This window comes from Triturus cristatus, chromosome 8 (assembly GCF_964204655.1).
Source record: "Triturus cristatus chromosome 8, aTriCri1.1, whole genome shotgun sequence".
Lineage (NCBI taxonomy): Eukaryota > Metazoa > Chordata > Amphibia > Caudata > Salamandridae > Triturus > Triturus cristatus.
The window spans coordinates 1124344889-1124369512 of NC_140591.1; the positions used below are offsets into that span (position 1 = coordinate 1124344889).

The 24624-nt window shown below is 45.8% G+C and overlaps 1 protein-coding gene across 1 annotated transcript in view; it reads right to left on the reverse strand.

The window, feature by feature from the left end:
• The window catches only part of LOC146805481 (interleukin-1 receptor type 2-like), a 90213-nt gene that overhangs the window by 23518 nt on the left and 42071 nt on the right, over window positions 1-24624 (reverse strand). The window contains exons 6-7 of the mRNA XM_085622743.1: window positions 22254-22319; window positions 18723-18858 (exon numbers count right to left, since the gene is read on the reverse strand). Coding sequence (XP_085478869.1) covers window positions 18723-18858; window positions 22254-22319 — 202 coding nt within the window. The remainder of the gene's footprint in view (window positions 1-18722; window positions 18859-22253; window positions 22320-24624) is intronic.

Sequence of the window (24624 nt, forward strand, 5' to 3'; positions counted from 1 at the left end):
TGGGCACATGACCACAGTCAGTGGCGGCCGACATGGCTCGCTAGTGGGGGGGGGGGGGCAGGCGTGGGGGGTAAAGAGGGGGTTGTGCGGACGGGGTCACGATTGCGGTAGGGGGTGAGCATAATAAAAAATAAATTTAAAAAATACCTTACCTTGCTGCCGAGTCCCGCATCGCTGCTCCTGCTCTCCTGCCTCCGACTTCAGGAACAGGAAGCAGGCAGCCAGGTGCCCTCTCCTAAGCCAATCACAACGCTGCAATGCAGCCAGGGGCTCGAGTGGTGGGCATGTTCTCCATGCAGGCTTTAAAGCAGCCTGCATGGAGAACAGGGAAAGTGCGCATGACTGGTTTGGGTGGCACGAGAGGGGGCAAACCACTCCTCCCATCACCTGCTCCGAGAGCAGAGCAGCCCGCCCACCCGCCTGTGCAAAGCAGCACAAACATAAAATGATAAAAACTGATAGTTATTATCATTTTATGCTTTTGCTTCTCGCACTGCTTGAAAGCAGTGGGGTAATGCTCCTCCGCCATAGAAGAGGAGCCGCCACTGGCCACAGTGTGGAGCAAAGTTCTTGAACACGAGCTAGAGCTTGATAAGAGGAGTCAGAAGAGGCCATGAGAGCTCTGTGATTGAATCAGATGCATCAGGGCCTTCCATTGAAGGGAGCCACAGAGCTGATGCTGTTCGGTAGTGGGGGCACAGATCCCCAGGCTGATGAAACTTGGTGAGCTGGAGTGATGGGCCCTATTCTTGAGCGGTTTGTGCAGCAACCAGCTTTTATTGGTGGATCTTGTCACTGAAGCCGAAGTTGAAGGATCTGAGCCAAGCTCAGGAAAGTGAGGCTGAGGAAAAGGCAAATTATTTTTTCAATGGTTTTAAAATGTTTTTACTCCAATTTTGACCTGATACACTCTTTGTGTACCATGGAATGGAGACATAACCCTTAACACCGCCATGCACAGAACACATCCACAAGTTATATACCTGAGTGTTTGCCACCTCAATGGCACAATTATATCACGTTATACTCACACTTTGCACTACACCATTAATGAACTTTAGAGCAAACTCTTGACATGTTCATGCACTCAGCATAGCACCAAGTAATATAGGTGGCTAAGCATGTGTCACCTTAACAACACATTCATACACTCATACCAGGATGCATATCAACCATGTAAAAGAAGATAACTTAAACGTACCACACAGGTATAGCTTTGCATCAAAGCCAGATGATCAGAAAAGATGCCCAGAAATACAGGGGCATATTTATAACTAAATGGCGCAGTGCTGCAAGCAATTTAGCAGCGCCAAGCTGCCTCATTAAAAAAACACAGGAATGCACCATATTGACAAGAATACGGGGCACCCCTGTGTCTTCCCTAGCACTGGTGCTAAAAAGTTGCCTAGTGCCAATGAAATCACCCTTGCGTCTGCGTTGCAGGGATGATTGTGTTTGTGCAGGAAGGGACACCTTCTTGCACAAAAAGAATCATTAATGGCGTTTTGCTCCTTCTATGTGTGCTGCATTCTGCAGCACACAAATAAATGGTAAAAAACCAAGCGAAATATAAGTATTTCTCCTCGTTGTGCCACTCGTGCGCCCCCTTTTCAAAGCCGATAGTTTTTGGCGCTACCTCAGATATACAGATTCTTGTAAATCTGGGGCAGCATCAAAAATGGGTGTTGCTTGGGTACACCCCTAGGAACACCCACTGCACGCCCCTTTGCTGCAGAAACCTGCGGCAAGGAGGTCCATATTTACAAGGGGGTGTTCAGCCACGCAAAGTGGCTGAGCACCGTCTTGTAAATATGTAGCAGGGCATTGCACCACCGGATCGTCTGAAACGTGATGTTCTAGTGGCACAATGCCCTTGTAAATAGGCCCATCAGTAGCTGCTTGAACCAAGCTCTTGACAACCATGCAACAAAGCAGAGTAAAAAAAACGTATCTATGTCTTGTGACACATAAATGAATGAATGTCATAATCCATAAAAATCCATAACAGGATCTAGCCGACATTGATTCAATATAAATATAACCCATCACTAATCAATACCCCAGAGCAGGTATTTCCAGATAGGTCCTGGAGGGCAGGATCTGCACCAGAGTTCCATGGTAACCAATGACTGCATAAATTAGTCCCTTCGAGAATGAATGTATGTAAATTTGTTGATTGTAGATTGTCTGAGAATCCGGCACAGAACCCGTGCCGGTTTTGCATTAGACCCAGGTAGCAGAACTGGGCACATATATACATATACCAGTCAAGAACGTTTTAGGATCAGACAAGCCCACCCAAACAATTGTAGACATTTGGACAACGCCATGCCTAACACCCTCATGGTTCTGGAAGACCCTTTTACGTGCAGGTCTTGCAGATTCCAGAGCATGAAACCGGAACAGCTCCTGACCAAAAGTATGACATCGGACCTGGGTAGTAGTCAATCCTGTCACTCCAATGAGACAAACCTTCCTCCCCAGTCTGTCCCAGAAATTCGAGGCTGGAACTGCCTATTAAGCAACATCAGGTAACTGCCTAAACACGCAGTCGATATCTGGGATCTGTTTTTTTCTAAACACCCCGATATCGGATTTCTGACAGAAACCTGAATTAAACCCAGCTCCAATCCTGTAATTGCTGTGGCACATCCAGAAGGCTATCGTATCCAAAAACTGGACAGACTAACCGGGGGGGACATTGCCATCATTCATAAGAACTCTATTAAAGTCTCCTTACTTGATCAACTAAGTGATAAAACATTGGAAATTTTAATTATTAGAATTGACCTACACTCCTAAACACAGTTGGAAAGGCGCTCTCGTCTATCGGCCCACCGGCCCCCTTGCAGATTTTTCTACCCAACTTATGGAACTCATCTCTCTGCATGTTATTTCGACCAGAAATTTCATGCTTTTGGGAGACTTTAATGTACACAGTGAAAACACAGTAAATCAAGATGCTTCCTCACTTTTGGCAGATCTAGCAACACTTGAGTTAACTAAGCTCAATGATGGCCCCACTCACTCAGCTGGTCACACACTAGACCTGATCCTAACTAACTCTCCCAATATCTGTTGTGGGGCTACTTGCCCTTAGACATGGACAGATCATTCATCAATAGAGTTCCAAATTAGGGGTTCCAAGACACTTGGTGCCCCTCATACAAACACTGCTACCTGGCGCCAACAGTGGCATAAACTTACCCCCGATTACTTCCAGGATTTAATTCTCACTTCTCAGAATTCCAACCTAGACAGTGTTGAGGAGCGTCTGGCCTGTCTTAATTCTTTAATTAAGACCACCATTGATTAATTAGCCCCCCTGAAACAGTGCTCGAATCTGACTAGACGCCCCCAGAAAGTGTGGTTTTCCCCAATCCTCCGAACAGAAAAGAGTCACTGTAAAAAACTAGAACGGCACTGATGCCTCACACAAGATATACAAGACAAAGAAAGGTTTAAACAAGCTTTGGCTCAGTATCATAAAAACATAAAAAAACGCCCGTAAAACCTACATAGCGCTGCAACTTGAACAGGCAGGGAAGGCCCCTAAAACCCTCTACCAGATATTAAAATCTTTCATTAATACTAAGGCCTGTGACAAAGAAAAAACCCCTTCCCAAACTCTGTGTGATAATTTAGCAACCCATTTTACTCAGAAAATCAAATTGATCTACAATAAAAATCATCTCAGCTGGTAGCACCAAGAAAGACACAATGGCAGAACATTTAATGGCCCCAGCTCAGAAGCTTGATAACTTTCCTGCACTCAAACCCGAGGACGTAGAGTTGCTATTAAACAGAGTAAAGTCAGGCTCTCCGCTTGACATCATTCCTGCCAAGATCTCCTCCCTGCTCTCCAGACAACTTGCTACCCCTATTTGTGCAATTCTTAATTCCTCAATCAAAGAGGGTCGTCTCCCCCTTAAATGGAAGGCGGCACAAAAAATTCCCATCTGGAAAAATCTTAAGGCCCCCTTTGAGGACTTATCCAACTATCGTCCCATTTCTCTGTTACCTCTCCTGAGCAAGATCTTAGAGAAACATATCAATAAACATCTGTCTGACTTTGCCAAAGCTTCAAACTGCCTTGATCCATCTCAGTCGGGCATCCGTCCCCTATACAGCACGGAGTCAGCTTTGGTTGCAGTCACTGACGCTATCAGAACGTCATTGGACAATGGACAAGCAGTGCTTCTTGTGCTGCTTGATTTATCCGCAGCTTTCGATACCATCTCCCATCAGATACTACTCAGGAGACTAAAAGAGGATGGTCTTGTATGGATGTCGAACTTTCTGCCTGACAGAACACAGACCATCAATCTTGGCCCTTTCCGCTCTAAGACCACAAGCTTGACTAAGGACGTTCCTGGGGCTCCTGTTTAAGCCCTACTTTATTTAATAAATATGTTACTCCCTTAGCGAGATTATTGAGGAATTTAGGATTTGTCCCAATTTCATACGCTGATGACACCCAGCTCCTACTCTCCTTTGATAAAAACAATCACAATCATCAGTCCACTATTTCGGAGGGCATGACGGCCATCGCTGGCTGGATGAAGGATAACTTCCTTTAGCTGAACGCAGGGAAAACTGAAATCATGTTGTTTTGTGATGCATCGGTGAGGTGGTCCCCAAGATGGTGGCCAGAGGAATTGGGCTCTGTACCAACTCCCAAACAGGTGGTTAAAAATCCGTCTGGATCAGGAACTAATAATGAAGGAGCATGCCACAACTATGTTGGCCCATGCCTCCATGTGTTAAGTCTCCTCCGAAGGGTATTCCCTTTCTTACCTTTAACCACCAGAAAGACTCTTATTCAGGCACTAGTGCTAAGCCGCTTGGACTACTGCAAAGCCCTGCTGATATCAGCCAATAAAGCTTCTCTAAACAGATTGCAAGTAGTCCAAAATACTGTGGCTCGTTTGGTTTCCAATGCCCCTCCCGAAACAGCTTCCTTACCTCTTCTGCAAAAATTGCACTGGCTACCGGTGCGGAAACGGATCATTTTTAAGATCTGCTGCATTGTCCATAAAGCTTTGAATGGCTTAGGCCCCAGTTATCAAGCAGACAAATGTACCAAATATCTGCCACTTAGACCACTTTGTTCGGTGTCTAAATCCTTACTGCTTATCCCACACTATAAAAAGTCACACCTGGGGGGTAAAGCCTTCTCCTATCTTGTCTCTTACTATTGGAATCAACTTCCCATTCACTTACGATAATGCCCAGATGATCTGAAATTCAGAAGGCTTCTAAAAACCTCTCTGTTCTGATCCGCAGTTCCTAAGGCTGGCTATAGTATTTTTGTTCTGATTTGCTGTTTCTAGGGCTGGCTATAGTATTTCTGTAGCGCGGAGATACCCCTGGGGGGTGATTCAGGCGCTTTATAAATTTATAAAAATCAAATATCTTGGATCTGCAATTTATATGAGAGTCAAACCCCTATAGTTGCAGTGCAGCTATTTGTAAGAAGCAGCAGGAGGGTATTTCGGATCCCTAAAACAGAAATGAGAACTGTCCCTGTTTGGTTTCTTTAGGGTAGTAGGGCAACGTTTCCTAATTCTTGGTATCTACATCATGGGATGTTTGATGATCCTGAGCTGTGGCAATCCGAACCACTCTTGTTTCAGCACCAATAAAAAACATGAAAGAACACAGCTTGTCTGGTGGCCTCATTATTCTAAGGGTGTAAGTAATTGATAAGAAATCTATATGCTCTCTTACATCCTTTTCGAAAGCTGTGGGCATGGCCCAGACCATGGCTGCGGTCACGTCCTCAATTGTTTGCTTACGGAAGATGCATTTCAGAAGCGTATTTGTTCACTCAATAACCACAAACCTAAGTAAGCGTGTGACATCAACTTCCTACTCATAGCAACTTCACTTTTTAACTTCCCCAGAAACCCTAGCCCTCAATGAGTCATAAGATGGCAGTGAGGTGTTTGCACACATCAGGGGAACGGCCGCTCTTGAGTTTCTCTTTTATGTGTACCACTGTTGCTTATAATGTTCACTTTCAGATTCTGGTGATGTTACTAGAACATGGTACCACCAGCCACAAATTATTCCCTAACTTGGGGTTCAGAAGTGCGACTTCCTGTGTCAGAGTTTTCTGGTACGCGTCCTTGTACGGCCTCCAGTATGGATGCATGCACTGGTCGTCAAATGTAAACTTTGAAAGATACATTTTGATGGACCATAAGAGGCCTCAGCTTCATCAAGAACATAACATTTCCTCCTACCTTTACACACTGACACTGCCCACCTTTACAATGCTTATCCCAAAGCCTTTGCATCCCTCAGCCTGCCCGAGGCATTTGCTACTGGCGCCCATACATGCAAAAGCCTAATGTGATATGACGGTCTGTGATCTGAGAAATAGAGTTTTTGACTTTGTTGAACTCTCACTGTCATGCATCAGGAATGGAGTTTGCATCTAAAGCACACTCTTCAAATGGCATTTGCTTTTTCATTTCTTAAGCACTGGTAGACAACAAGCTATGTCTTGACTGAAATCAGTTGCAAGTGGGCATTTGCTATCACATATTAACATATAGAAAACAGCCTGATTTAGAGTGTGTTGAAAATGGAAAATCCTCCAATTGCAAGTAGAAATGCTGAATCCAGAGGATAATTCACTAATGCATTTTCCTCCACCGCAGGAATAATATAGTGGAGCCTTGTTGAGTCTTGTTCAGATTAATCAGGCCAAAAATCTCATGGGTCTGGAAAAGTATTTCAATATCTAATTACTAGATGATGTGTGCATGAGTACATACTTAAGGAAACAACACATCGACTATTTGCTCAGAGCTAGTGGTGCACGGTACAAGTAAGAGTGGTGTGGCATGGTAGGGTGCGGGGGGAAAGTCAGCAGATGACAAGATAGGTAAAAGTAAATAAAAAAATAAAATAAAACCACTTACCTTGCGCTTGCCGCATCGCCGAGTCAGCAATGTAGCGAGTTGAAGGTAAATGTTTTTTTTAAATTTACTTTTACTTATCCTGTCGTCTGTTGACTTTCCCCATACCCCACCCCCACCCCCGCCCCACCGCACCGCTCTTACCCCTGCCGGCCACCACTGCTCATAGCCTCTATTTATGTACAGTCACTATTTGGGCATTTTTATTGCACCTGCTAGGCTACCAATAGCTGCACAGAGGCCTGATACTGTCAGCACAGCCCATTCCACCTCAAGGCCACTGCCCCAATCCTACTCCTGTGCAAATGTGAAAATATACTTTTGTGGGGTGGTGGGGGGGATCTGTGAGTGGGGTGTGACACGGCTCAGGGTGCCTGACTCAGGGTTAAGGAAGCATTAGGTTCTCGTAAGATTTGTCAGTTTAGTAAGTGACGTTTGTAGTGCTGCTGTCTGTGGTTTGTGTCTTGGCTTTCTATGAGGGAATCGTGGACTCCTGATCTCCAGGACATACATGTTTCAAGTATGAAGGAAGAAGTAGTTTTGGTTCCTTGTGTTACTGTGGGATCAGGATTTGATCCCCGGCCAGATGCAATAGGGATGAAAAATCAATGTTACTCAGTGGGGGCTGGCTTGTACCGAGGGTGGTGGAGTAGGGAGGGCGCAATTTTTGGTTTTTTTAATTGACTTACCTGTCTAACATGCTGTGCGCATCGTCCTTCCTCGGGTGTCTTCTCTCCTCCTGGAACCTCCAGACCAGGAAACTGCACTACCCAATCTTGGTGCTGCTCTCACAGCATGAGAGCAGCGCCAGGATTGGATTGAGCAGGCTCTCTCAGCGCTCCTAAGAGCACTGGAGACCTGCGCGTTTCTAACCCAGCTGTCTAAGACAGCTAGGTTAGAGAACTTTAAAATGTGCATGTATGGCTGGCCGTCCCAAGATGGCCGGCCAAAGAGACATACGCATTTTAAAACACACAGCAGCACTGGCCCCGCCCAGTCCGGACACTTAGGAGTCTTTTAGGATGGCAGGCGGATAGCCGCCGTCGGTCTGGCGGTGGCAACCGCCGTACCGGTGGCGGCGGCCATCCGCCCGCCGTCGAAACCCAGATAACCGCTGGTCCGATTAGCATCACGCTGTGATTTTCCGCCCGCCATTTTTCCGACGGTTGCAGTCCGCCCGCTTGCCTGGCGGGCAGAGATGGACCGCTACAAATGTGGCGGATCAGGGCCTAGCACCGCCGGCACGATTATGATGCCGGCGGTAGCCAGCCTTTCCGCGGCGGTGGAACCACCATGGAAAGGCATGCGGAGACAGGTTCCGGGGGCCCATTGCGGGCCCCCAATGTGTTGGGGGGATGTGGGTGCACTGGGGGGGTTCCCATGGTACCCCCCTACATTGCCCTGTGCCAGGTGACAGGCACTGTGCAGTGCCTGCCACGCAGTGCAGGGAGATGCAGGACATGCTCCTTTTCATATCGCAGCGGCGCTGCTGGCAGCAGCTACCGCCGCAATGTTAGTGGCCAGAATCTGCCCGCCGCGGTCGGAATTCGACTGCGGAGCATCATGATTGGACCAGCGGTTATGGCGCGGTCCTTGCGGGCGGTCTTTTATCGCTACCATGGCAGTCGGGGAGGTTTTCCGCCCACCATCCTAATAGACCCCTTAGTTCGGGATGGGTTGCTGAAAAATAAAATGGTAATAAATAAACTTTTGGCTTGTTGGGCGATGCTCCTCCGCTCAAATGGAGGAACCGCTCCTGTGTTACTACCATAACGATTTCCATATTTAATCCTGTGATTCCAGCCATATTAATGAGTATATGCTCCTCCTGCTTTTAGCAGGTCCATGTGTGCCCATATTTCCATGCAGTATTACAACACCTGGGAAAACTGAGTGCAGTAACAATGCATCAGTTACAATCCCATTAGCCCTTGTACTTTTTCTCTGTCTGCAGACTCTCGTCAGGCATGGCCTCTGCTGCAGTAGTTCTTTCATCACGGTTTAGTTTAATTTTTTTTGTTATGTCAGACTTTCAACATTTCATCGCCAAAAATGGTTGTGGTTTGGCAAAAGAGAAAATTTAAAAATAGCAGAAAGAGCCTGCAGAGCATGACTACTTATGAAAATCAGTGACAAAACTGAGATTTATGTGATATGTTGCAGCTTCCAGAGCCAATCCTTCCACTGATGGGATATTCAACTGGTTATATTATTTGCATCAGGTCCCTCCCCATGTCATGATCATCTTTGTTTGTGCAGTGATCTTTCATCAGTACAGATGAGGGACGTTTACTAATTCACAAAAGCAGTCGTTCACTGTCAAGAGCAGAAAAAAATCTAGAAATAAAACGTAAGGAACCATACAGCTACATTTTGGCCAAATATAACACGTTATCCCTATTGCAGGGTTAAAGGAATGCCAAAACAGCAAGGAAGTTAGAGTAAAATAATAAAAAAAATTGAAAATGAAATGAATACTAATACAGAAGTGTGCACTCAGAAATGACAAGTCAAGTTACTGACAAGCAAATTTATAGGAGCCTTGGAGGGAGAAGGATTCAAAAGTTTAAATCAAACTGTAGTCCCTTCTTATACATTATATTTTCTTCAGTTATGGTGGACATGGCTTTTCCTGTGAGTTGAGATGATGCCACACACAGGTGGAGACTGATATTACAGCACAGAAGTTGGGAGAGTGTATATTAATAGATGAATGAAACCACTCACTCTTTGGCCATTACTTTGGTGATTTGTAAAGACTGATGTTTTGTGAGTGCGTTGATGGCAGCTTGGTAGGCATAAGTACCATGCCAGAAGATTCTACATTTTCCATTGTGATGGATCAGTGACTGGTCACAATCTTGAAGAAGAGCTGCGGCTCTTCCTCTGTGGAAAATCAAGTTAAATGTGTATTGGGTCTAATTCCCTCAGTGACTGTTGTGGTATCTGCAATTGCTCTATTCAGGAAAGGAAGCTGAGGTGACTTCTTGCAAGTCTTAACAGGGACTGAGCAACAGTTATAATCCTCAACCCTCTGCCACCCCCAATACGGTGGGTCACAGAATTCTATTTAAATGGCCGCAAATCTCAATAGGTATGCCTGGACCTGCTTTGGCTTGGATCCGATCCATTCTTTACAAACATAACCAAAAATAAGAATCAATACAGAAAACTACAGGCCTATATCCCTTCTTCCCTTTCCGGCCAAATTACTGGAGATCCATGTTGCCAGATTCTTCAGCTCCTTTATAGAAGTAACTAATGTTTTAGACGCCATTCAGCCATGTTTTCCTCCATCCCACTCCACCCAATCTGTCATACTATCCATTATGGACAATCTAAAAGGAAAGGCGGGAGAGGACTGCACTCGGGCCCTGATTCTCCTGGACCTGTCTGCAGCCTTCGCTACCGTCAACCATGATATACTGATGGAGCGTGTTGCTGCAGCTGGACTCAGAGGTGCTGCTCTGAGTTGGTTTAAATCCTATTTAGAGGACCGGAGGCAATCAGTGTGGCTTTGGCCCTACAAATCCGGCCCTGTAAATTTGAGCTGTAGAGTACTTCATGGCTCCTCTCTATCCCCGCTTCCCTCTAATGTTTACATTCCCTCCCCTCATATTTAGACTTCGTCAGATGGGGGTCAAGATCTACAACTATGCTGACGACATGCAGCTGATCTTTTCCATTGACAACTCTACAAACTCGAAGGAGTTTCTCAGAAACACCATGATATTTATCAAGAATTGGATGAATAATAATCAATTAAAACTGAACTCTGAAAAAACCAAAATAATCAACCCCAAAAACAAACTCCTGCACTGGACTCCCGCACACTGGCCCCTGGAGCTAGGCCCTGCACCTACTCCTAAGGTAGAGCCTGGGCATACAGATCGACTTGGATCTCTCCATGAGCACGCAGATCAGCTCGGTCACCGCTGCATGTATTTTTCAACTCTGGAAATTGCGAAAAATCAGAAGATTTTTCAGCACAGAGGCCAGTATCCAAATCACTATTGCTTTGATCTTATCAAAAATTGATTATGCAAATGCGAGGTACTTAGGCCTCCTGCAAAACCAGAAACATCGTCTGCAGATGATACAAAATCAAGCCGCCAGAATTATCTACCAACAAGACAGACATTTTCACATCAGGCCGCTGCAAAAAGAACACCACTGGCTCCCTGTGGATCAGCGCTTTCTGTTCAAAACAGGATGCATCCTGTTTAAAGCTATACATGGCATAGGTCCCAAGTATATATCCTCAAGACTTCACAAATACTCCCCACAGCGCACCGTAAGATCCACGCACACAAATCTATTGGTAGTTCCTCGATTCAGACGCAAACCGACAGGATGGTCATGTTTTTCAATACGGGGATCCCAATTCTGGAACTCTCTGCCTACATCTCTGAGACCAGAAACAGACCGTTTGCGATTTAGAAAAAAGCTGAAGACCTGGCTTTTTACCCAAGCGCACAGTTAGATATGGACTTCTTTACCGGTTACCCTAGAATTAAACTTAGCGGCAACAGACCTGCAGGTGAATGTGCGCTTTAGAAATTCATAATAACATAACAAAACATTTTATTGTAATTGCATTTACCCCAGTATTGGAACTTTCATAGATTCTCATGCTTTGTATCATTCCCCGTCGTCGGAATGGGAGCCTCGGTAACAAAAATATATATATATATACATATGTATAACCATAGAAACAAAAGAGAAAAATAGGCCTAGGCCTCATCTCATTTTGTAGTATATCACCCTCTTTGTGTAAAAGAGCCCAAATTTTTTCCAGGGCCAATCAGCACAGCCTCACCCTCTGGAACCTTCCTGAGAGAGCTCAGAGCCTCAGATTTTTCTACCGCACGTTGTGCTAGGGAGTCTCCACTGAGCTCTGCTCAGTTTTTCTCAGAACTTAACTTTTGGATATCTTTATTGCCTTTTTTTTGTGACAGAATGTCAGAAAAGGAGAAGAAAGCTTTATTTAGAGCTTGTGCCTCTTGTGGGAAGAAGAGACTGTTTGTGGAAGACAGACATGAGAACTGCATATACTGCCTGTACCCGGAGCACAAGGCCACAGACTGTAAAATTTGTCGGACCTTCTCGACCAAGACCTTGAGAGACAGAGAGGGGCGTTTGCTGACGTGGCTGCAGAAGTTAAAGACCAGGGAGGTCATCTCTTCGGATGAGGAGGAATCTATCTCTGGCACCTCCTCCAGGAGATCGAAGAAGAGGGGTAGGTCATCTCCCTCCACTTCTGCGGAACCCCCTCTCAAGGTTCCTCTCAAAGCCCCTCACGGGATCTCTGACAGGTCTGAGGAGGCTGGTCCCAAAAAATCTCCTCACGACAGTGTAAAGGAGAGGCAGGGACGGGCTACTGTGGACATAGCCCCTAAGGACAAGAAGGAGGTTGCTACATCTTCCCCTCCGTCCCAGAAGGAGAAACCTGTAAAAAAACATGCTGCAGAAACTCCTCAGTCAGTTCCACTGAAGAAACCGCGGCCGTCGACGCAGGCGAAAGCAGGTACGTCGACGACGATCTCCTCAGTTAAGCCTATTTCCATGGGGTCGTCGACGAGACCGTCGACGGTATCTACTTCGTCGTCTTCGACAGCGGTGTCGACGACGAAGACCACGTCGACGATGACGACGACGACGACGAGTTCGTCGATGTTGATGACTACAAGTTCGACGACGAGACCGTCGACGGGTGCTCCGCCGACGATGAAACATACTCCGTCGCTGAAGAAGAGAGCTCCGTCGACGACTGCTCCGTCGACGACTGCTCCGTCGACGACGATTACAGGGCTGTCGACGGCCTCATAGTCGACGACGATTTCAGCTCCGTCGACGACAGTTGCCCTTCAGTCGACGATGTCGTCGTCGAGTTCGTCGACATTGGTAATCCCGTTGCCATCGACTCCGTCGACGAGACCGCCGACGGGACCGTCGACGACGAAAAATTTGGAATTTACCACCCAAAGATTAGTGATTACACCGGACATGACTTCCCCTAGGCGGGTCACGCCTTTGCCACCATCCATGCTTCTCGAGGACTCGGAGGAGGATGAAGAGGATGGGCAGTTTGGGGACGCATACAGCCCTTCAGACCTGAATGTCAAACAGCAGGACACAGATACGGAGGAGTTTTATGGTCCACAGGTACAGGAGGGGCACCAAAGCTCGACACATGGATTACGCCCCCGCTCTCTGAGGCAGGACCTGATTGCCTTGCCAGTGGCTTTAGTGTCGGATTTGCAACAGATGCTGCAAGACTATAGATCTCGTTTTCCGACGTTGCCGGATCGCACTCCAGTGCGTCCTTCTCCATTAGAAGTGCCACGTGACATGCCAATGGACTTGCCACCTCTACCAAGAGAGGTACCTCGTTCCATTTCACCGGTGCTGCCCTTAGTGGTTCCCCAACCTTCAGGTACGGAACCGGCTGGTGATGACGCAGACGATGCAGATACGGACGAAGACGACGAGGGACAGGTGATCCCTCTTACAGATCCAGGGGATCCGGATGGGGACCCTGATGATACCCAGGATCCAGATGCTGTAGGCCGAGAGACAAATATATCGCCTCCAGCGGACATTGGTGGTTTCCACAATTTGATGGAACGGGCATCCAAGAGGTTTGGTTTGCCTTTGACGGTGGAGCAGTCCGACTGCTTCCTATATGACTTTAAAGCCCAATATAAGAAGTCTGTAAGATCAATTCCCATTATAGAACATGTCTGGGATGAGGGACTGAAGACAATGCAAAATCCAGCAACAGTCATTCCGGTTCTTCCCCGGCTGGAGAAGAAATACAAGGCACCAGAGGGCAGTCCTGCGTGTCTTCTAGGACAACCTAAGCCGGATTCCGTTATTTCACAAGCCGCACAAAGTAAGTCAAAAAATCCGTCCACTCCATTAACCACGCCTCCAGATAAAGAAGGCAGAAGACTGGACAATGTGGGTAAAAGATTCTCCACCATGGCCAGCTTGTTGGTGCGTGCGGCTAATTCTCTGGCTATTCTGGGCAGGTACGACCGCCAGATGTGGTGTGATATGGAACCATTCCTGGACCAGCTACCAGAAACTAGTCAAGACGAAGCCAGACAGGTGCTGATGGAGGGAGAACGATGCTCTGCGGAAGTCATCGACTGTGCGATGGACATTGCTTCAACTGCTTTCAGGGCTTTGGCAGGGTCAGCCGTCTTGCGCCGTCAAGGCTGGTTGAAAGCGACCTGGTTTCGCCAGGAGGTCCAGAATAAGATCTTGGACCTCCCCTTTGACGGAGAGATGCTTTTTGGTAAGCATGTGGATGACACCCTCCAAAGCATTAAAAAGGACACCGATACAGCTAAGTCCTTAGGATCTTTGACCTACCGCAAAGTGCCATTCAAAGGGGCACGTGGTCGGGGGTTTTCTAACTACAGAGGAAACCAACGACAATATTCCACACAATCTGGACAGTCCTATAAAGGTCAATATTCCAGCCAGCGCCAAGGACAGTCGGCGTCTTTCTCTCGGCAGTCCCAGAGAGGACGTCAGAATCGTCAGGGACGAGACAACGCCAAGAGGCAATAGCGGCCTCCTGGCTCTGGCTACTGTTCCTCCCCTACCACAAACACCGGTCGGGGGCAGGATATCTTTTTGTCTGGACAGCTGGGTGCGTTTAACATCAGACCGGTGGGTCTTGAATATAGTTCAGAGTGGCCATACGTTGGAGTTCCAAGATCTTCCTCCACCAAGAGCTCCAGACGCCCGTGCAGCGAAACATCTCCGACTATTACATCTCGAAGCCCACCAGCTTTTCATCAAGGGGGCGATAGAGCCCGTGCCACTTTCACAAAGGGGCAAGGGGTTTTATTCCAGGTTCTTCCTGGTTCGGAAGACGGAGGATACATGGCGTCCTATACTAGACCTCAGGGAGCTCAACACCTATCTCATCAAGCTCTCTTTCAGGATGGTCACTCTCCAGGATATTCTACGACTACTCAATCAGGGAGATTTTTTGGCATCCCTGGATTTAGAGGATGCTTACTTTCATGTTCTAATCCACCCAGCTCACAGGCAATATCTACGCTTCACAGTAGGCAAGAGCCATTTCCAGTTCAAGGTGCTCCCGTTTGGCCTTCGGTCGGCACCCCGCATTTTCACGAAGATGCTGGCACCAGTCGCTGCTTTCCTGAGGAAGCAGTCCTTGGAAGTGTTCCCGTACTTGGACGACTGGCTCATCAAGGCTCCGTCGTTCAGGGCAACGTCTCAGGCTGTGTCAACTTGCATAAGATTGTTCGCCCATTTGGGTCTTCAGCTCAATGTGTCCAAGTCGGAACTGATACCCTCCAGGTCACGGAAGTTCCTTGGGGCAATTCTGGACACGAGACGATGCACGGCTCGTCCGTCAGAGGAGCGTCAGGGCAAACTGGCCACTTCCGCTCGTCAAATGCTGCACAAGAGACAGGTATCGGTTCGACAGTACAAGTCCTTGCTCGGATCAATCTCATCCTGCATACCTTTGATACCGCATTGCAGGCTTCATATGCGCCCTCTACAGGAGGAGCTGGACAAACAGTGGCGTCAGGCAGAAGGATCGTTCAACGACAAAGTATGGATAACGCCTGCCATGCGCACAGCCTGCGAATGGTGGCTGGTGAAGGAGAACATCGCGGGAGGATTAACGTTCCGAATCCCTCCTTCTCCTATGGTGGTGACCACGGATGCTTCCCTAGAAGGGTGGGGAGCTGTCCTCCAGGAGCTTCAGGTCAGCGGTCACTGGAGTCCAGCAGACAGACTGCACCACATCAATCTTTTGGAGCTGAGGGCCATTCACTTAGCCTTGCTGGCGTTCCTTCCCAGACTTCAGAACCGTGCAGTGCTGGTCCGGACAGACAACACTACGGCCATGCACTATATCAACAAGCAAGGGGGAACGAGATCGCGGACGCTGTCCAAAGAAGCTCAGGTGATCTGGGAATTTGCGATCTCTCACGGGGTCACTCTGCGAGCCGAGCACCTAGCGGGGTGTCTCAACATCACAGCGGATGCTCTAAGTCGGCAGACGAAGGGGACACACGAGTGGGAGCTGGATCAGGCCACGCTGGAGGCAGTGTTCAAGAAATGGGGTACTCCGACCATAGACCTCTTTGCGACCCCGGAGAACGCCAAGTGCCGGTTTTACGCAAGCAAGGTTCCCCAGCGAGGGTCTCTGGGGAATGCCCTTTCGATTGCTTGGTTCGGCGCATTTTGCTACGCCTTTCCTCCGATTCCCCTCATTCCTCGAGTTCTCAGGAAGGTCAGGGCAGAACCATGCAAGATGATCCTCATTGCTCCAGCATGGGCGCGGCAGTTCTGGTACTCGGAACTCCTACTTCTCTCCCAGGATCGCCCGATTCGCTTGCCACTGATTCCATCTCTGTTATCGAGAAATCAGGGGCAAGTCCTCCATCCGGATCCGGAGTCACTTCACTTGTCAGCGTGGCTCCTGAACACAGAGAATTCCGCCATCTGAATCTGTCTAAGGAATGCAGGGATGTTCTATCTCAGGCGCGGGCACCAAGCACTAATAAGACCTACAGGGCAAAATGGAAGAGATTTTGCCTTTGGTGCCAGAGGAATCAACTCCATCCTTACAAATCCCTGCCACATCAGATTTTGCCGTACATCCTGTCTCTGGCTAAATCAGGTCTGGCGCACTCTTCGATCAAGGTACATCTGGCTGCCATATCCCGCTTTCGACGGAAGACATCGGGGCCATCTCTATGGTCGGCAAGGATTGTTAAGCAGTTCCTTAAGGGGTTATTTCGGATGTATCCTCCGGTCCGGCCACCTCCGCCTATCTGGCAGCTTAACCTAGTACTGGCTCAACTGATGAAAGCGCCCTTTGAGCCGATTCACAAAGCGGACTTGAAGTTCCTATCTTGGAAACTAGCCCTTCTCCTGGCATTGACTTCGGCTAGGAGAGTTAGTGAACTCCAGGCTCTCTCTATAGTGGAGCCTTTTCTACAGTTCAAGAGGGATGTCATGATTTTGAGAACCAACCCAAAATTCATCCCGAAGGTGCCTTCGGAGTTTCATTTGAATGAACCCTTAATTTTGAACTCCTTTTTTCCGCGTCCTTCCACTCAAGCGGAACGAACATTGCATTCTTTGGATGTCCAAAGATGCCTGAAATTCTATCTGGAGCGCACACGCTCTTTCAGAAAGTCTACTCAACTATTTATCGCCTACAGTGCACCACGGAAGGGGTTACCGCTCGCCAAGAGTGGCATTTCCCGCTGGATCTCCAGTGCAATTCAGTACTGTCATCAGGCTGCGGGCAAACCTTTGGATAAAAGGGCCCGGGCGCATTCTACGAGAGCGATGGCGTCTTCAGTGGCTCTCTTTGCTGGAGTGGCGATTAAGGACATTTGCAGGGCAGCAACGTGGAGCAGTGTACACACCTTCACGAAGCACTACTGCCTGGAATCGGTGGGACGAGCTGACGCTGCTGTTGGTCAAGCAGTCCTCCGGAATCTTTTTCAATGAGAGGTGAGCTTTCCCTACAATCCCTCCATCCTGGTAAGCACATTTGGTTTCAGTAATGGTTGTTTTATCATGTACACTGAGATGATTTTGTAAAGCCATGTATTTACCGAAATGTGCTTGTCGTGATCTACTGCTTGCTATTCTGATACAAAGCATGTGAATCTATGAAAGTTCCAATACTGGGGTAAGAAAACAAGTTACTTACCTGTAACTTTGGTTCCCCAGTATTGGTAACTTTCATAGATTCTCATGCGCCCACCCACCTCCCCTGGGAAAGCTCTGCCGGTTTACTAAGGTAGTGGCTGTTGGCACAACGGCTACGAAATTCTGAGGCTCTGAGCTCTCTCAGGAAGGTTCCAGAGGGTGAGGCTGTGCTGATTGGCCCTGGAAAAAATTTGGGCTCTTTTACACAAAGAGGGTGATATACTACAAAATGAGATGAGGCCTAGGCCTATTTTTCTCTTTTGTTTCTATGGTTATACATATGTATATATATATATATATTTGTTACCGAGGCTCCCATTCCGACGACGGGGAATGATACAAAGCATGAGAATCTATGAAAGTTACCAATACTGGGGAACCAAAGTTACAGGTAAGTAACTTGTTTTCTTATATAGCGCTTACTCCAGTACCCAGAAAGGATTAGTGGTGAATTAGTATAGTGAAATATGAAATTAATTTGAGCGGTGGATATGTTAGTATGTTCTTTGGATTGAGAAGGATAGTGGAAGGATAGAAGAGTAAAGTTTTGCATTTATTTAGTGCTTGCTACCCTTGATTAGGTGTTGAAGCACTTTTCAACAAAAAGCACGCTGTTTACGGACTCACAATTATATGTCCTGCTTAGGGGTCACATCTTTCTTGCCTTTGTTTCAGTATCTCAGTAACACCATGGCTCAGTCTATCAAGCAATGGTAAGTACAATTTCAATGTAACACTTATTACATCCAAACCTACTCTTACATCTTCATAATCATGCAACCTTCACTTCATTCCTAGACCATGTGTTTCTTTGGCTCAACCTGCATGAACTGAAGCAAAACTGAGATTGTGATAATGGGAGGAAAGAAACCCTAAAGTAGCCCGGGAATTTTCTTCAACTGCAAGCTTTGTACACCCCTCTAGATCACATACATGTCTAGTTCCATAGATATGCCTTCTATACCCCTTAAGTCAGAAAGTACATACTTACTGCTTTAAACTAACATAATGCAACAACCAAAAGGGATGTAAAGTTTATGTTTTTACTATATGGACCAAAATACTTACACAAAATGTCCCTCTTTCACACGGCCATCTTGGAAGAGCTCATCAATATATGAGTTGTTTGCCAGCCACCAAACCACAGTCTGAGAGTTGCTCGCATGTCCAGTGAACACTTTGCATGGGATGATTAACCTTGAACCTGTTGATGAAATATGCCTATTTTATCCATTTGCGTGTTTTTCACCCCTATGAAGCAGTTACTGAAACCCTAAAATAATCTTAATTTTCTTAATTTTCTCCAAAGATCTCTATTATTTCAAGAGGCTAAACATCTTGGAAATATTTTTGGCTTCGGCATGCTAAAGGATATTAACGGTCATCAACACCGTTATACAGTGAGCTGGAAATACTTTGCAGCATTATTGGGCATAGCAAAAAATCTTTGTGGTCATGTGGCAAAAAGTATTTTGAATGGCAAAAGAGTACTGGGGGCGCATGTTTATTTAAGCACTGATAAGGACACGTCAGATTTATTTCTGAAATACCAAAATCATGCAAGTTATGTAAGGTAAATTCATGTATCTGCTCTCAGATGCCCACTGCACAATAACCATACCCAGGTGCAGAAAGAACCTACAAGTTTTAATGAGTGTACCCACACTTCTAGCTCCAGAAATCTCATTCATATACCACTCATCACCACCCACACCGCCTGACAAATAAAACATTTCAATGCATTGCATTGTATGCTAATCAGTGCTCACTCAACAGAATGACACATTAAAAACATTACAGATATCATTGCCACCCAGAAACGTTGGTACGTTCCTCATCTTGGAAACATGGCACACCCCCACCTCCATATACATTTGAAATGTCCTTGTCCCATCAAGATTGGCCCTGCAGAAATTGATAGCACACACAAAACCAGATATTGCCTTGAAGTTCTCCAATAATCATTTAGGCCATGGATGCTCCAGGAACCCACCATATCCTCGTCATGAAGACCCTCATACAGCCTGTGTCCATGTCCAAAGCTTCCACCTACCACCTGATTGCAGGATCCCTGAAATAAACAGAGCATTCACAGAAGACATCACAGACCTCATCCCTAACGCCTTATTTACTATTCCAACAATATCTTTTAAATTCTATTCTCCCTTCCCGGAGTCATTGCCACAAGCAGATGAAGGAAGGCTTCCTTTATACCCGCAAAACCCAATTCCTAAAATAACAAAATACGAGAGATACTTATAAGAAAGTTAGCATCCTCAACGTGGTCCTCAACTCCATGCCATCCCTCTCCTACCATCTCAATAGTTCTTGACTGGATTGTTGCATTGGCCAATCCAATCCACATCCTGAACACACACAAGCACCCCAACCAATCACTGTGTTTGATCTAAATTGTGATATTGTACCTTCATAAACACCCTTATAAACTCACTTGAGCAAGTAAGTACCACTAGCAGATGCATACAACACCACAACAAATATCAACATGCTCCCAGACTTGTTGCACACCACGCAAGACCACAACATCAAAACTCATGCCCCACTAAAAACACAATCTACACTACAAAGTCTCTCCCTACCTTGGTACATCCAAGAAATTTCTGGCAGCAAAAGATTTCTCTGCAAAAAATAAAAAATAGCACAAAAGGGAAAAGACATAAGCTATCACCATAGAAGCTTCTAACAAAAACAAATCCCTATTTAAAGCTGCCAAACACTACATCCACCCACATCCTAGGAATACAGTTGCACTCAATGTACAAATGCATTGCTACTACGTTATTCTACACAGTAATAATAAAAAACATAAATCACACCAACGCTAACAAAAAAACATTCAAAATTTCACCAACACCATGCCATAGCATTCAAACGGGTAACATACAAACACTTATCTCAAAATACTGTGACATCTTCACTTCCCAAAAGGTTACCACTTAAGATAACAAAATCATTCCTTCACCTTTCTGATGTCTTTCTAAGTACAAATATTGGCCCCTATACCCAACATAATCACTGCTTCCAAAATGCATGGCATCTTGCGTGATATATTCAAAACCGGAGACAGCTTGTCAGTCCAGAAAAAGCTAGCAATGACTTGAACATCTTCACTCACTATACACCCATCATCTACTTCCAGTTTCTTGGGACGGTAATTGAGAAAGCAGGGGGAAGCTAACTGCAAAAGTAGATCGACATAAGCAACCGTTTACTAGTCTATCAGTCCATTTTCAGGCCACATTGCAGCACTGAAATGGAAACCATGTAAGTCGTGGACGATGCCAACCCCTTCTTCTGGTTCCATTGGATTTCTCTACAAATTTCAACGCCAACAACCTTTTAGTCCTCAAAATTCATCATTCAAGAATTATGGAGTCCAATACCATTGCACAACAGTAGTTTGCGTCCTACCTCACTCACTGCCACAAATTCTAACAGATGGATCAAATCTCAGTGCCTTCCAGAATCACCATTTTCCCCCAAAGCACAATCATCTCTCTCATAATAGTTAAGTGAACTGAAAACACCTAATTATTTATGAACCGCTTCTTAGTAAAGGACGTCCACCATCTAAACTATTGACTCATGCTTATCCAAACATAGATGCTCCATACCCACTTCAAGCTCAGGGTAAAAATAACTAAATTTGACCTCAGCATGAACTGCAGCAGAAAAGGTCAATAGAACGACTGGATCAGAAACATTTGTCTGAAGGACTCCAACCAAATTTTCCAAAACCACTATACCACTCTGCTTCATCATGAATGGTGACCTCTCCTCATAAACTAACACCACCAAGTAGAATCAGACAGCCTGGCATCAGCTTTCACTTCTCCAAAAAATGAACCCTTCCTCATGCAATTAGACTTCCGATCCAACGTCTGACCTAATCCTCTCCCATTTAGATCATGGCAATACCCTACTTGCGGGTACCCACTATTCAACAATGCCTCTGCTAAGAATCATTTTGTCCACAACTGCTTCTCTCATTGATTAAAAGGCCCTTCATTGCACTTCATCGAAGGGTTCACAGTGGCTACCACTGCAAGCCCATTCCATCTTCAAGACTTGTGCCCTACATACAACCACCTACCTCCATGGAAGGAAAAAAATAACCATTGGAGGAAGTGACCACAACACAAGAAGTACTCGCAAGCTTGGAGGTGAAGACATCTAGAGAAGAAACGTCCAAGTGGCAAGTCTTTTTAAGCTCTATTACGAATCAGGAATGACACCCAAATTTGGTCCTTGTTCCTTTAAAATATAATTAAAGTAGCACTATTCAAGAATCACTCCATCCATTACTTCTATGGGCTCCAGCTCTTCCAGTCTTTTCCCTAAGAGTGAAGGAATTCTACCCTCCCTCAACCGTCCACCCAATATTCTACTCAATCGAATAGGTGCACAATTCAGATACTCCTGCATATATCGCTGCCTCTTTCTTGTGAGCGAGGTGTGCACTATATGAATATCAATACAAACATATGCATACATACAACTACATTCAGGTTGATGCAAGAGGATATGCTAGTGACGGCTAGCGCCTGCATGAGCAGCTCAACTCATTCCATGCCTTACCCACAGCTGCCGCTATTGCCTTGTGATTTGGATAGACAATCAGTGGTTGGTCCTTCTTTTCTTGCTCTGCCCAGGGTGAAAAATAAAAATAAATGTTTATCTAAGAGGAACGCTAATTATGATAGAACATCATTTTTAAACTAAGAAATGACAAAAAGAAATTCCTTACAAATTCCTATAAACTTTGCGTCCTATTCGGCTGGGTCCACTTTAGATCACAACAAAAATAGGATAATATTGACCATGTACACACCAGTTTAACAACAGTTACCGCATTACATTTTATTTGCATTAGAGGTTGCATTGAAACGTGCATACAAGGTGAAGTTCCACATCTATACAAAATACCACAAGGTGACCCACATGCTCCTGGAAAAGTGGTTATAAGCATATGAGTCATGCAAAAATGTGAGTTTCCTAACTATCATGGGATGGAAGAGCAGCAGAAAAGGGAAGGGCTATACAACAAAAAATGTAGAAACAAAGGAAAAGGGAGAATAAATCAATAGAACACTAAATGAAAAAAGTATAAGAAATTCAGGTTGTAACTACAAGGAACAGTGTCTGAAAAATTAAAACAAAACAGTACAAAAAGTGGACAAATTACAGTCAAAAGGTGGCTGCAAATATTGCCATTTACTGTTGGTGCCCTCATGGTTTTCTGTTTTTGTGACAGTGTTGATACAGTCAGTACCACAAAGCATGAGGCCTGGCAATGGATTCTCCACAGGTTGTTCAACCGGAAGAAGAGTTTGGTGGGCGTGACTCTGCATGGATTGCATATCATTCTGTAAAATAGCCAGTGTGTGAAATCAGAATACAAACCTCTGTTGTGTGGTAGAATTCTCCTTTCTATCCCTCATCTTACACATGCGCCATTGTGTCGTTTTCTGAACATCTCTTTTGCCTTTCATGTTTAAAAGCTTTGTCAAAATCCATAGCTTTAGCTTTTTAAATATTTCGTATTACATTTTTTATTAGCACGATTTGTATCTGTGTGCAGAGCAGTCCTTAGTATTCTATATCATGTGCTTAGTGAAGGCAGACATTCACGACCAGTAAGTGGTGTTTCGTCGAATCTTTCATTTCATTATTTTCTGCCATGTTCCAAAGTATTCCCTGGGGTGAGCCCCTTTCTACTGCCTTATCTTCATTGCTACATTGACATACGTTACAATTAGCAGACCTAATGCTCTTTCTAGCGAGACCTAAAAGAAGTGCATTTGAAGGTAAGGGTGGTATCCTGGCTGCCTTTAACCTCCTTTATGTGAGTCTTCTAATTATATGTTTATTGTGAATATCAATGGTCATTTTGCAAATGTATAAAGACTTTGGGGCCTATTTAGGAACTTGTCATGCAGTGCGGCGCAGCCAGTCACCTAGCTGCGCTGCACTGCATGACAGCGAACGGGCAGGAATGTTGCGTATTTAAGACAATACGGTGCATTCTTGCCGTTTCCCCTGCACTGGCACCGTTTCAGCTGCCTAGCACCAACGCAGGCACTCTTGCACCATGGTGCAAGAGTGCCTGCACTGCATGCAGGATGGTTTTTGTGCAGGAAGGGACACCTTCCTGCACAAAAACAATCTTTAGAGGCATATTCCTCGTTATATATGTGCCTCTACTGGGAAGGCACATATTTTTACCTCATTTCCAGGTCTGCCAGTTCTGGTAAATCCGGGAATGAGTCAAAAACAATGGGAGATGCTTGGGAACACCCAGGCAACACCCATGGAACGCATTCCCAGGGAAGACTAAAGCAATGCAGCGATTTGCACTGCACTGCCTTACTCCAGATTTATGGTTTAACTCAGGCCAACACACAGTGGCCTTTCCTGGATTCATAAGTCTGACTTAAGGTTAGCGAAGCTGTTGCACCACATTGCGTGGAGCAACAGCGATGCAAACCAGCTCGAAAATAGGCCCCCTTATGTATAAATTATGGAAGAGTTAAAGGTAAAGTGCATCATTAATGAGGAAGCCATGCAGTACAGTGCAACAAGTCATCTTGCTGCTCTGCGCTGCACTGCATGACAGGTAAAGGGCAGGAATATTCCATATTTAAGGCAATAGGGCGCATTCCTGTACTTTCCCTTGCGCTGGTGTCCTTTTGGCAGCTTAACGCCAACAAAGGAACCCTTGCACCAGGGTGCAAGGGTGCCTGTGTTGCATGCAGGATTGTTTTCATGCAGGATGAGGCATCTTCCTGTAGAAAACCAACCCTGTGAGGCATATTCCTCCTTCTATGTGCGCTGCAGATTGCAGCAAACATGGAAAGAGGAAGAAACAAGGAGAAATAGAGATATTTCTCCTTGTTACGCATCCCGTGTGAAGGTTGTGAAGGTGTACGTTTTTGGCACATCCCCAGGT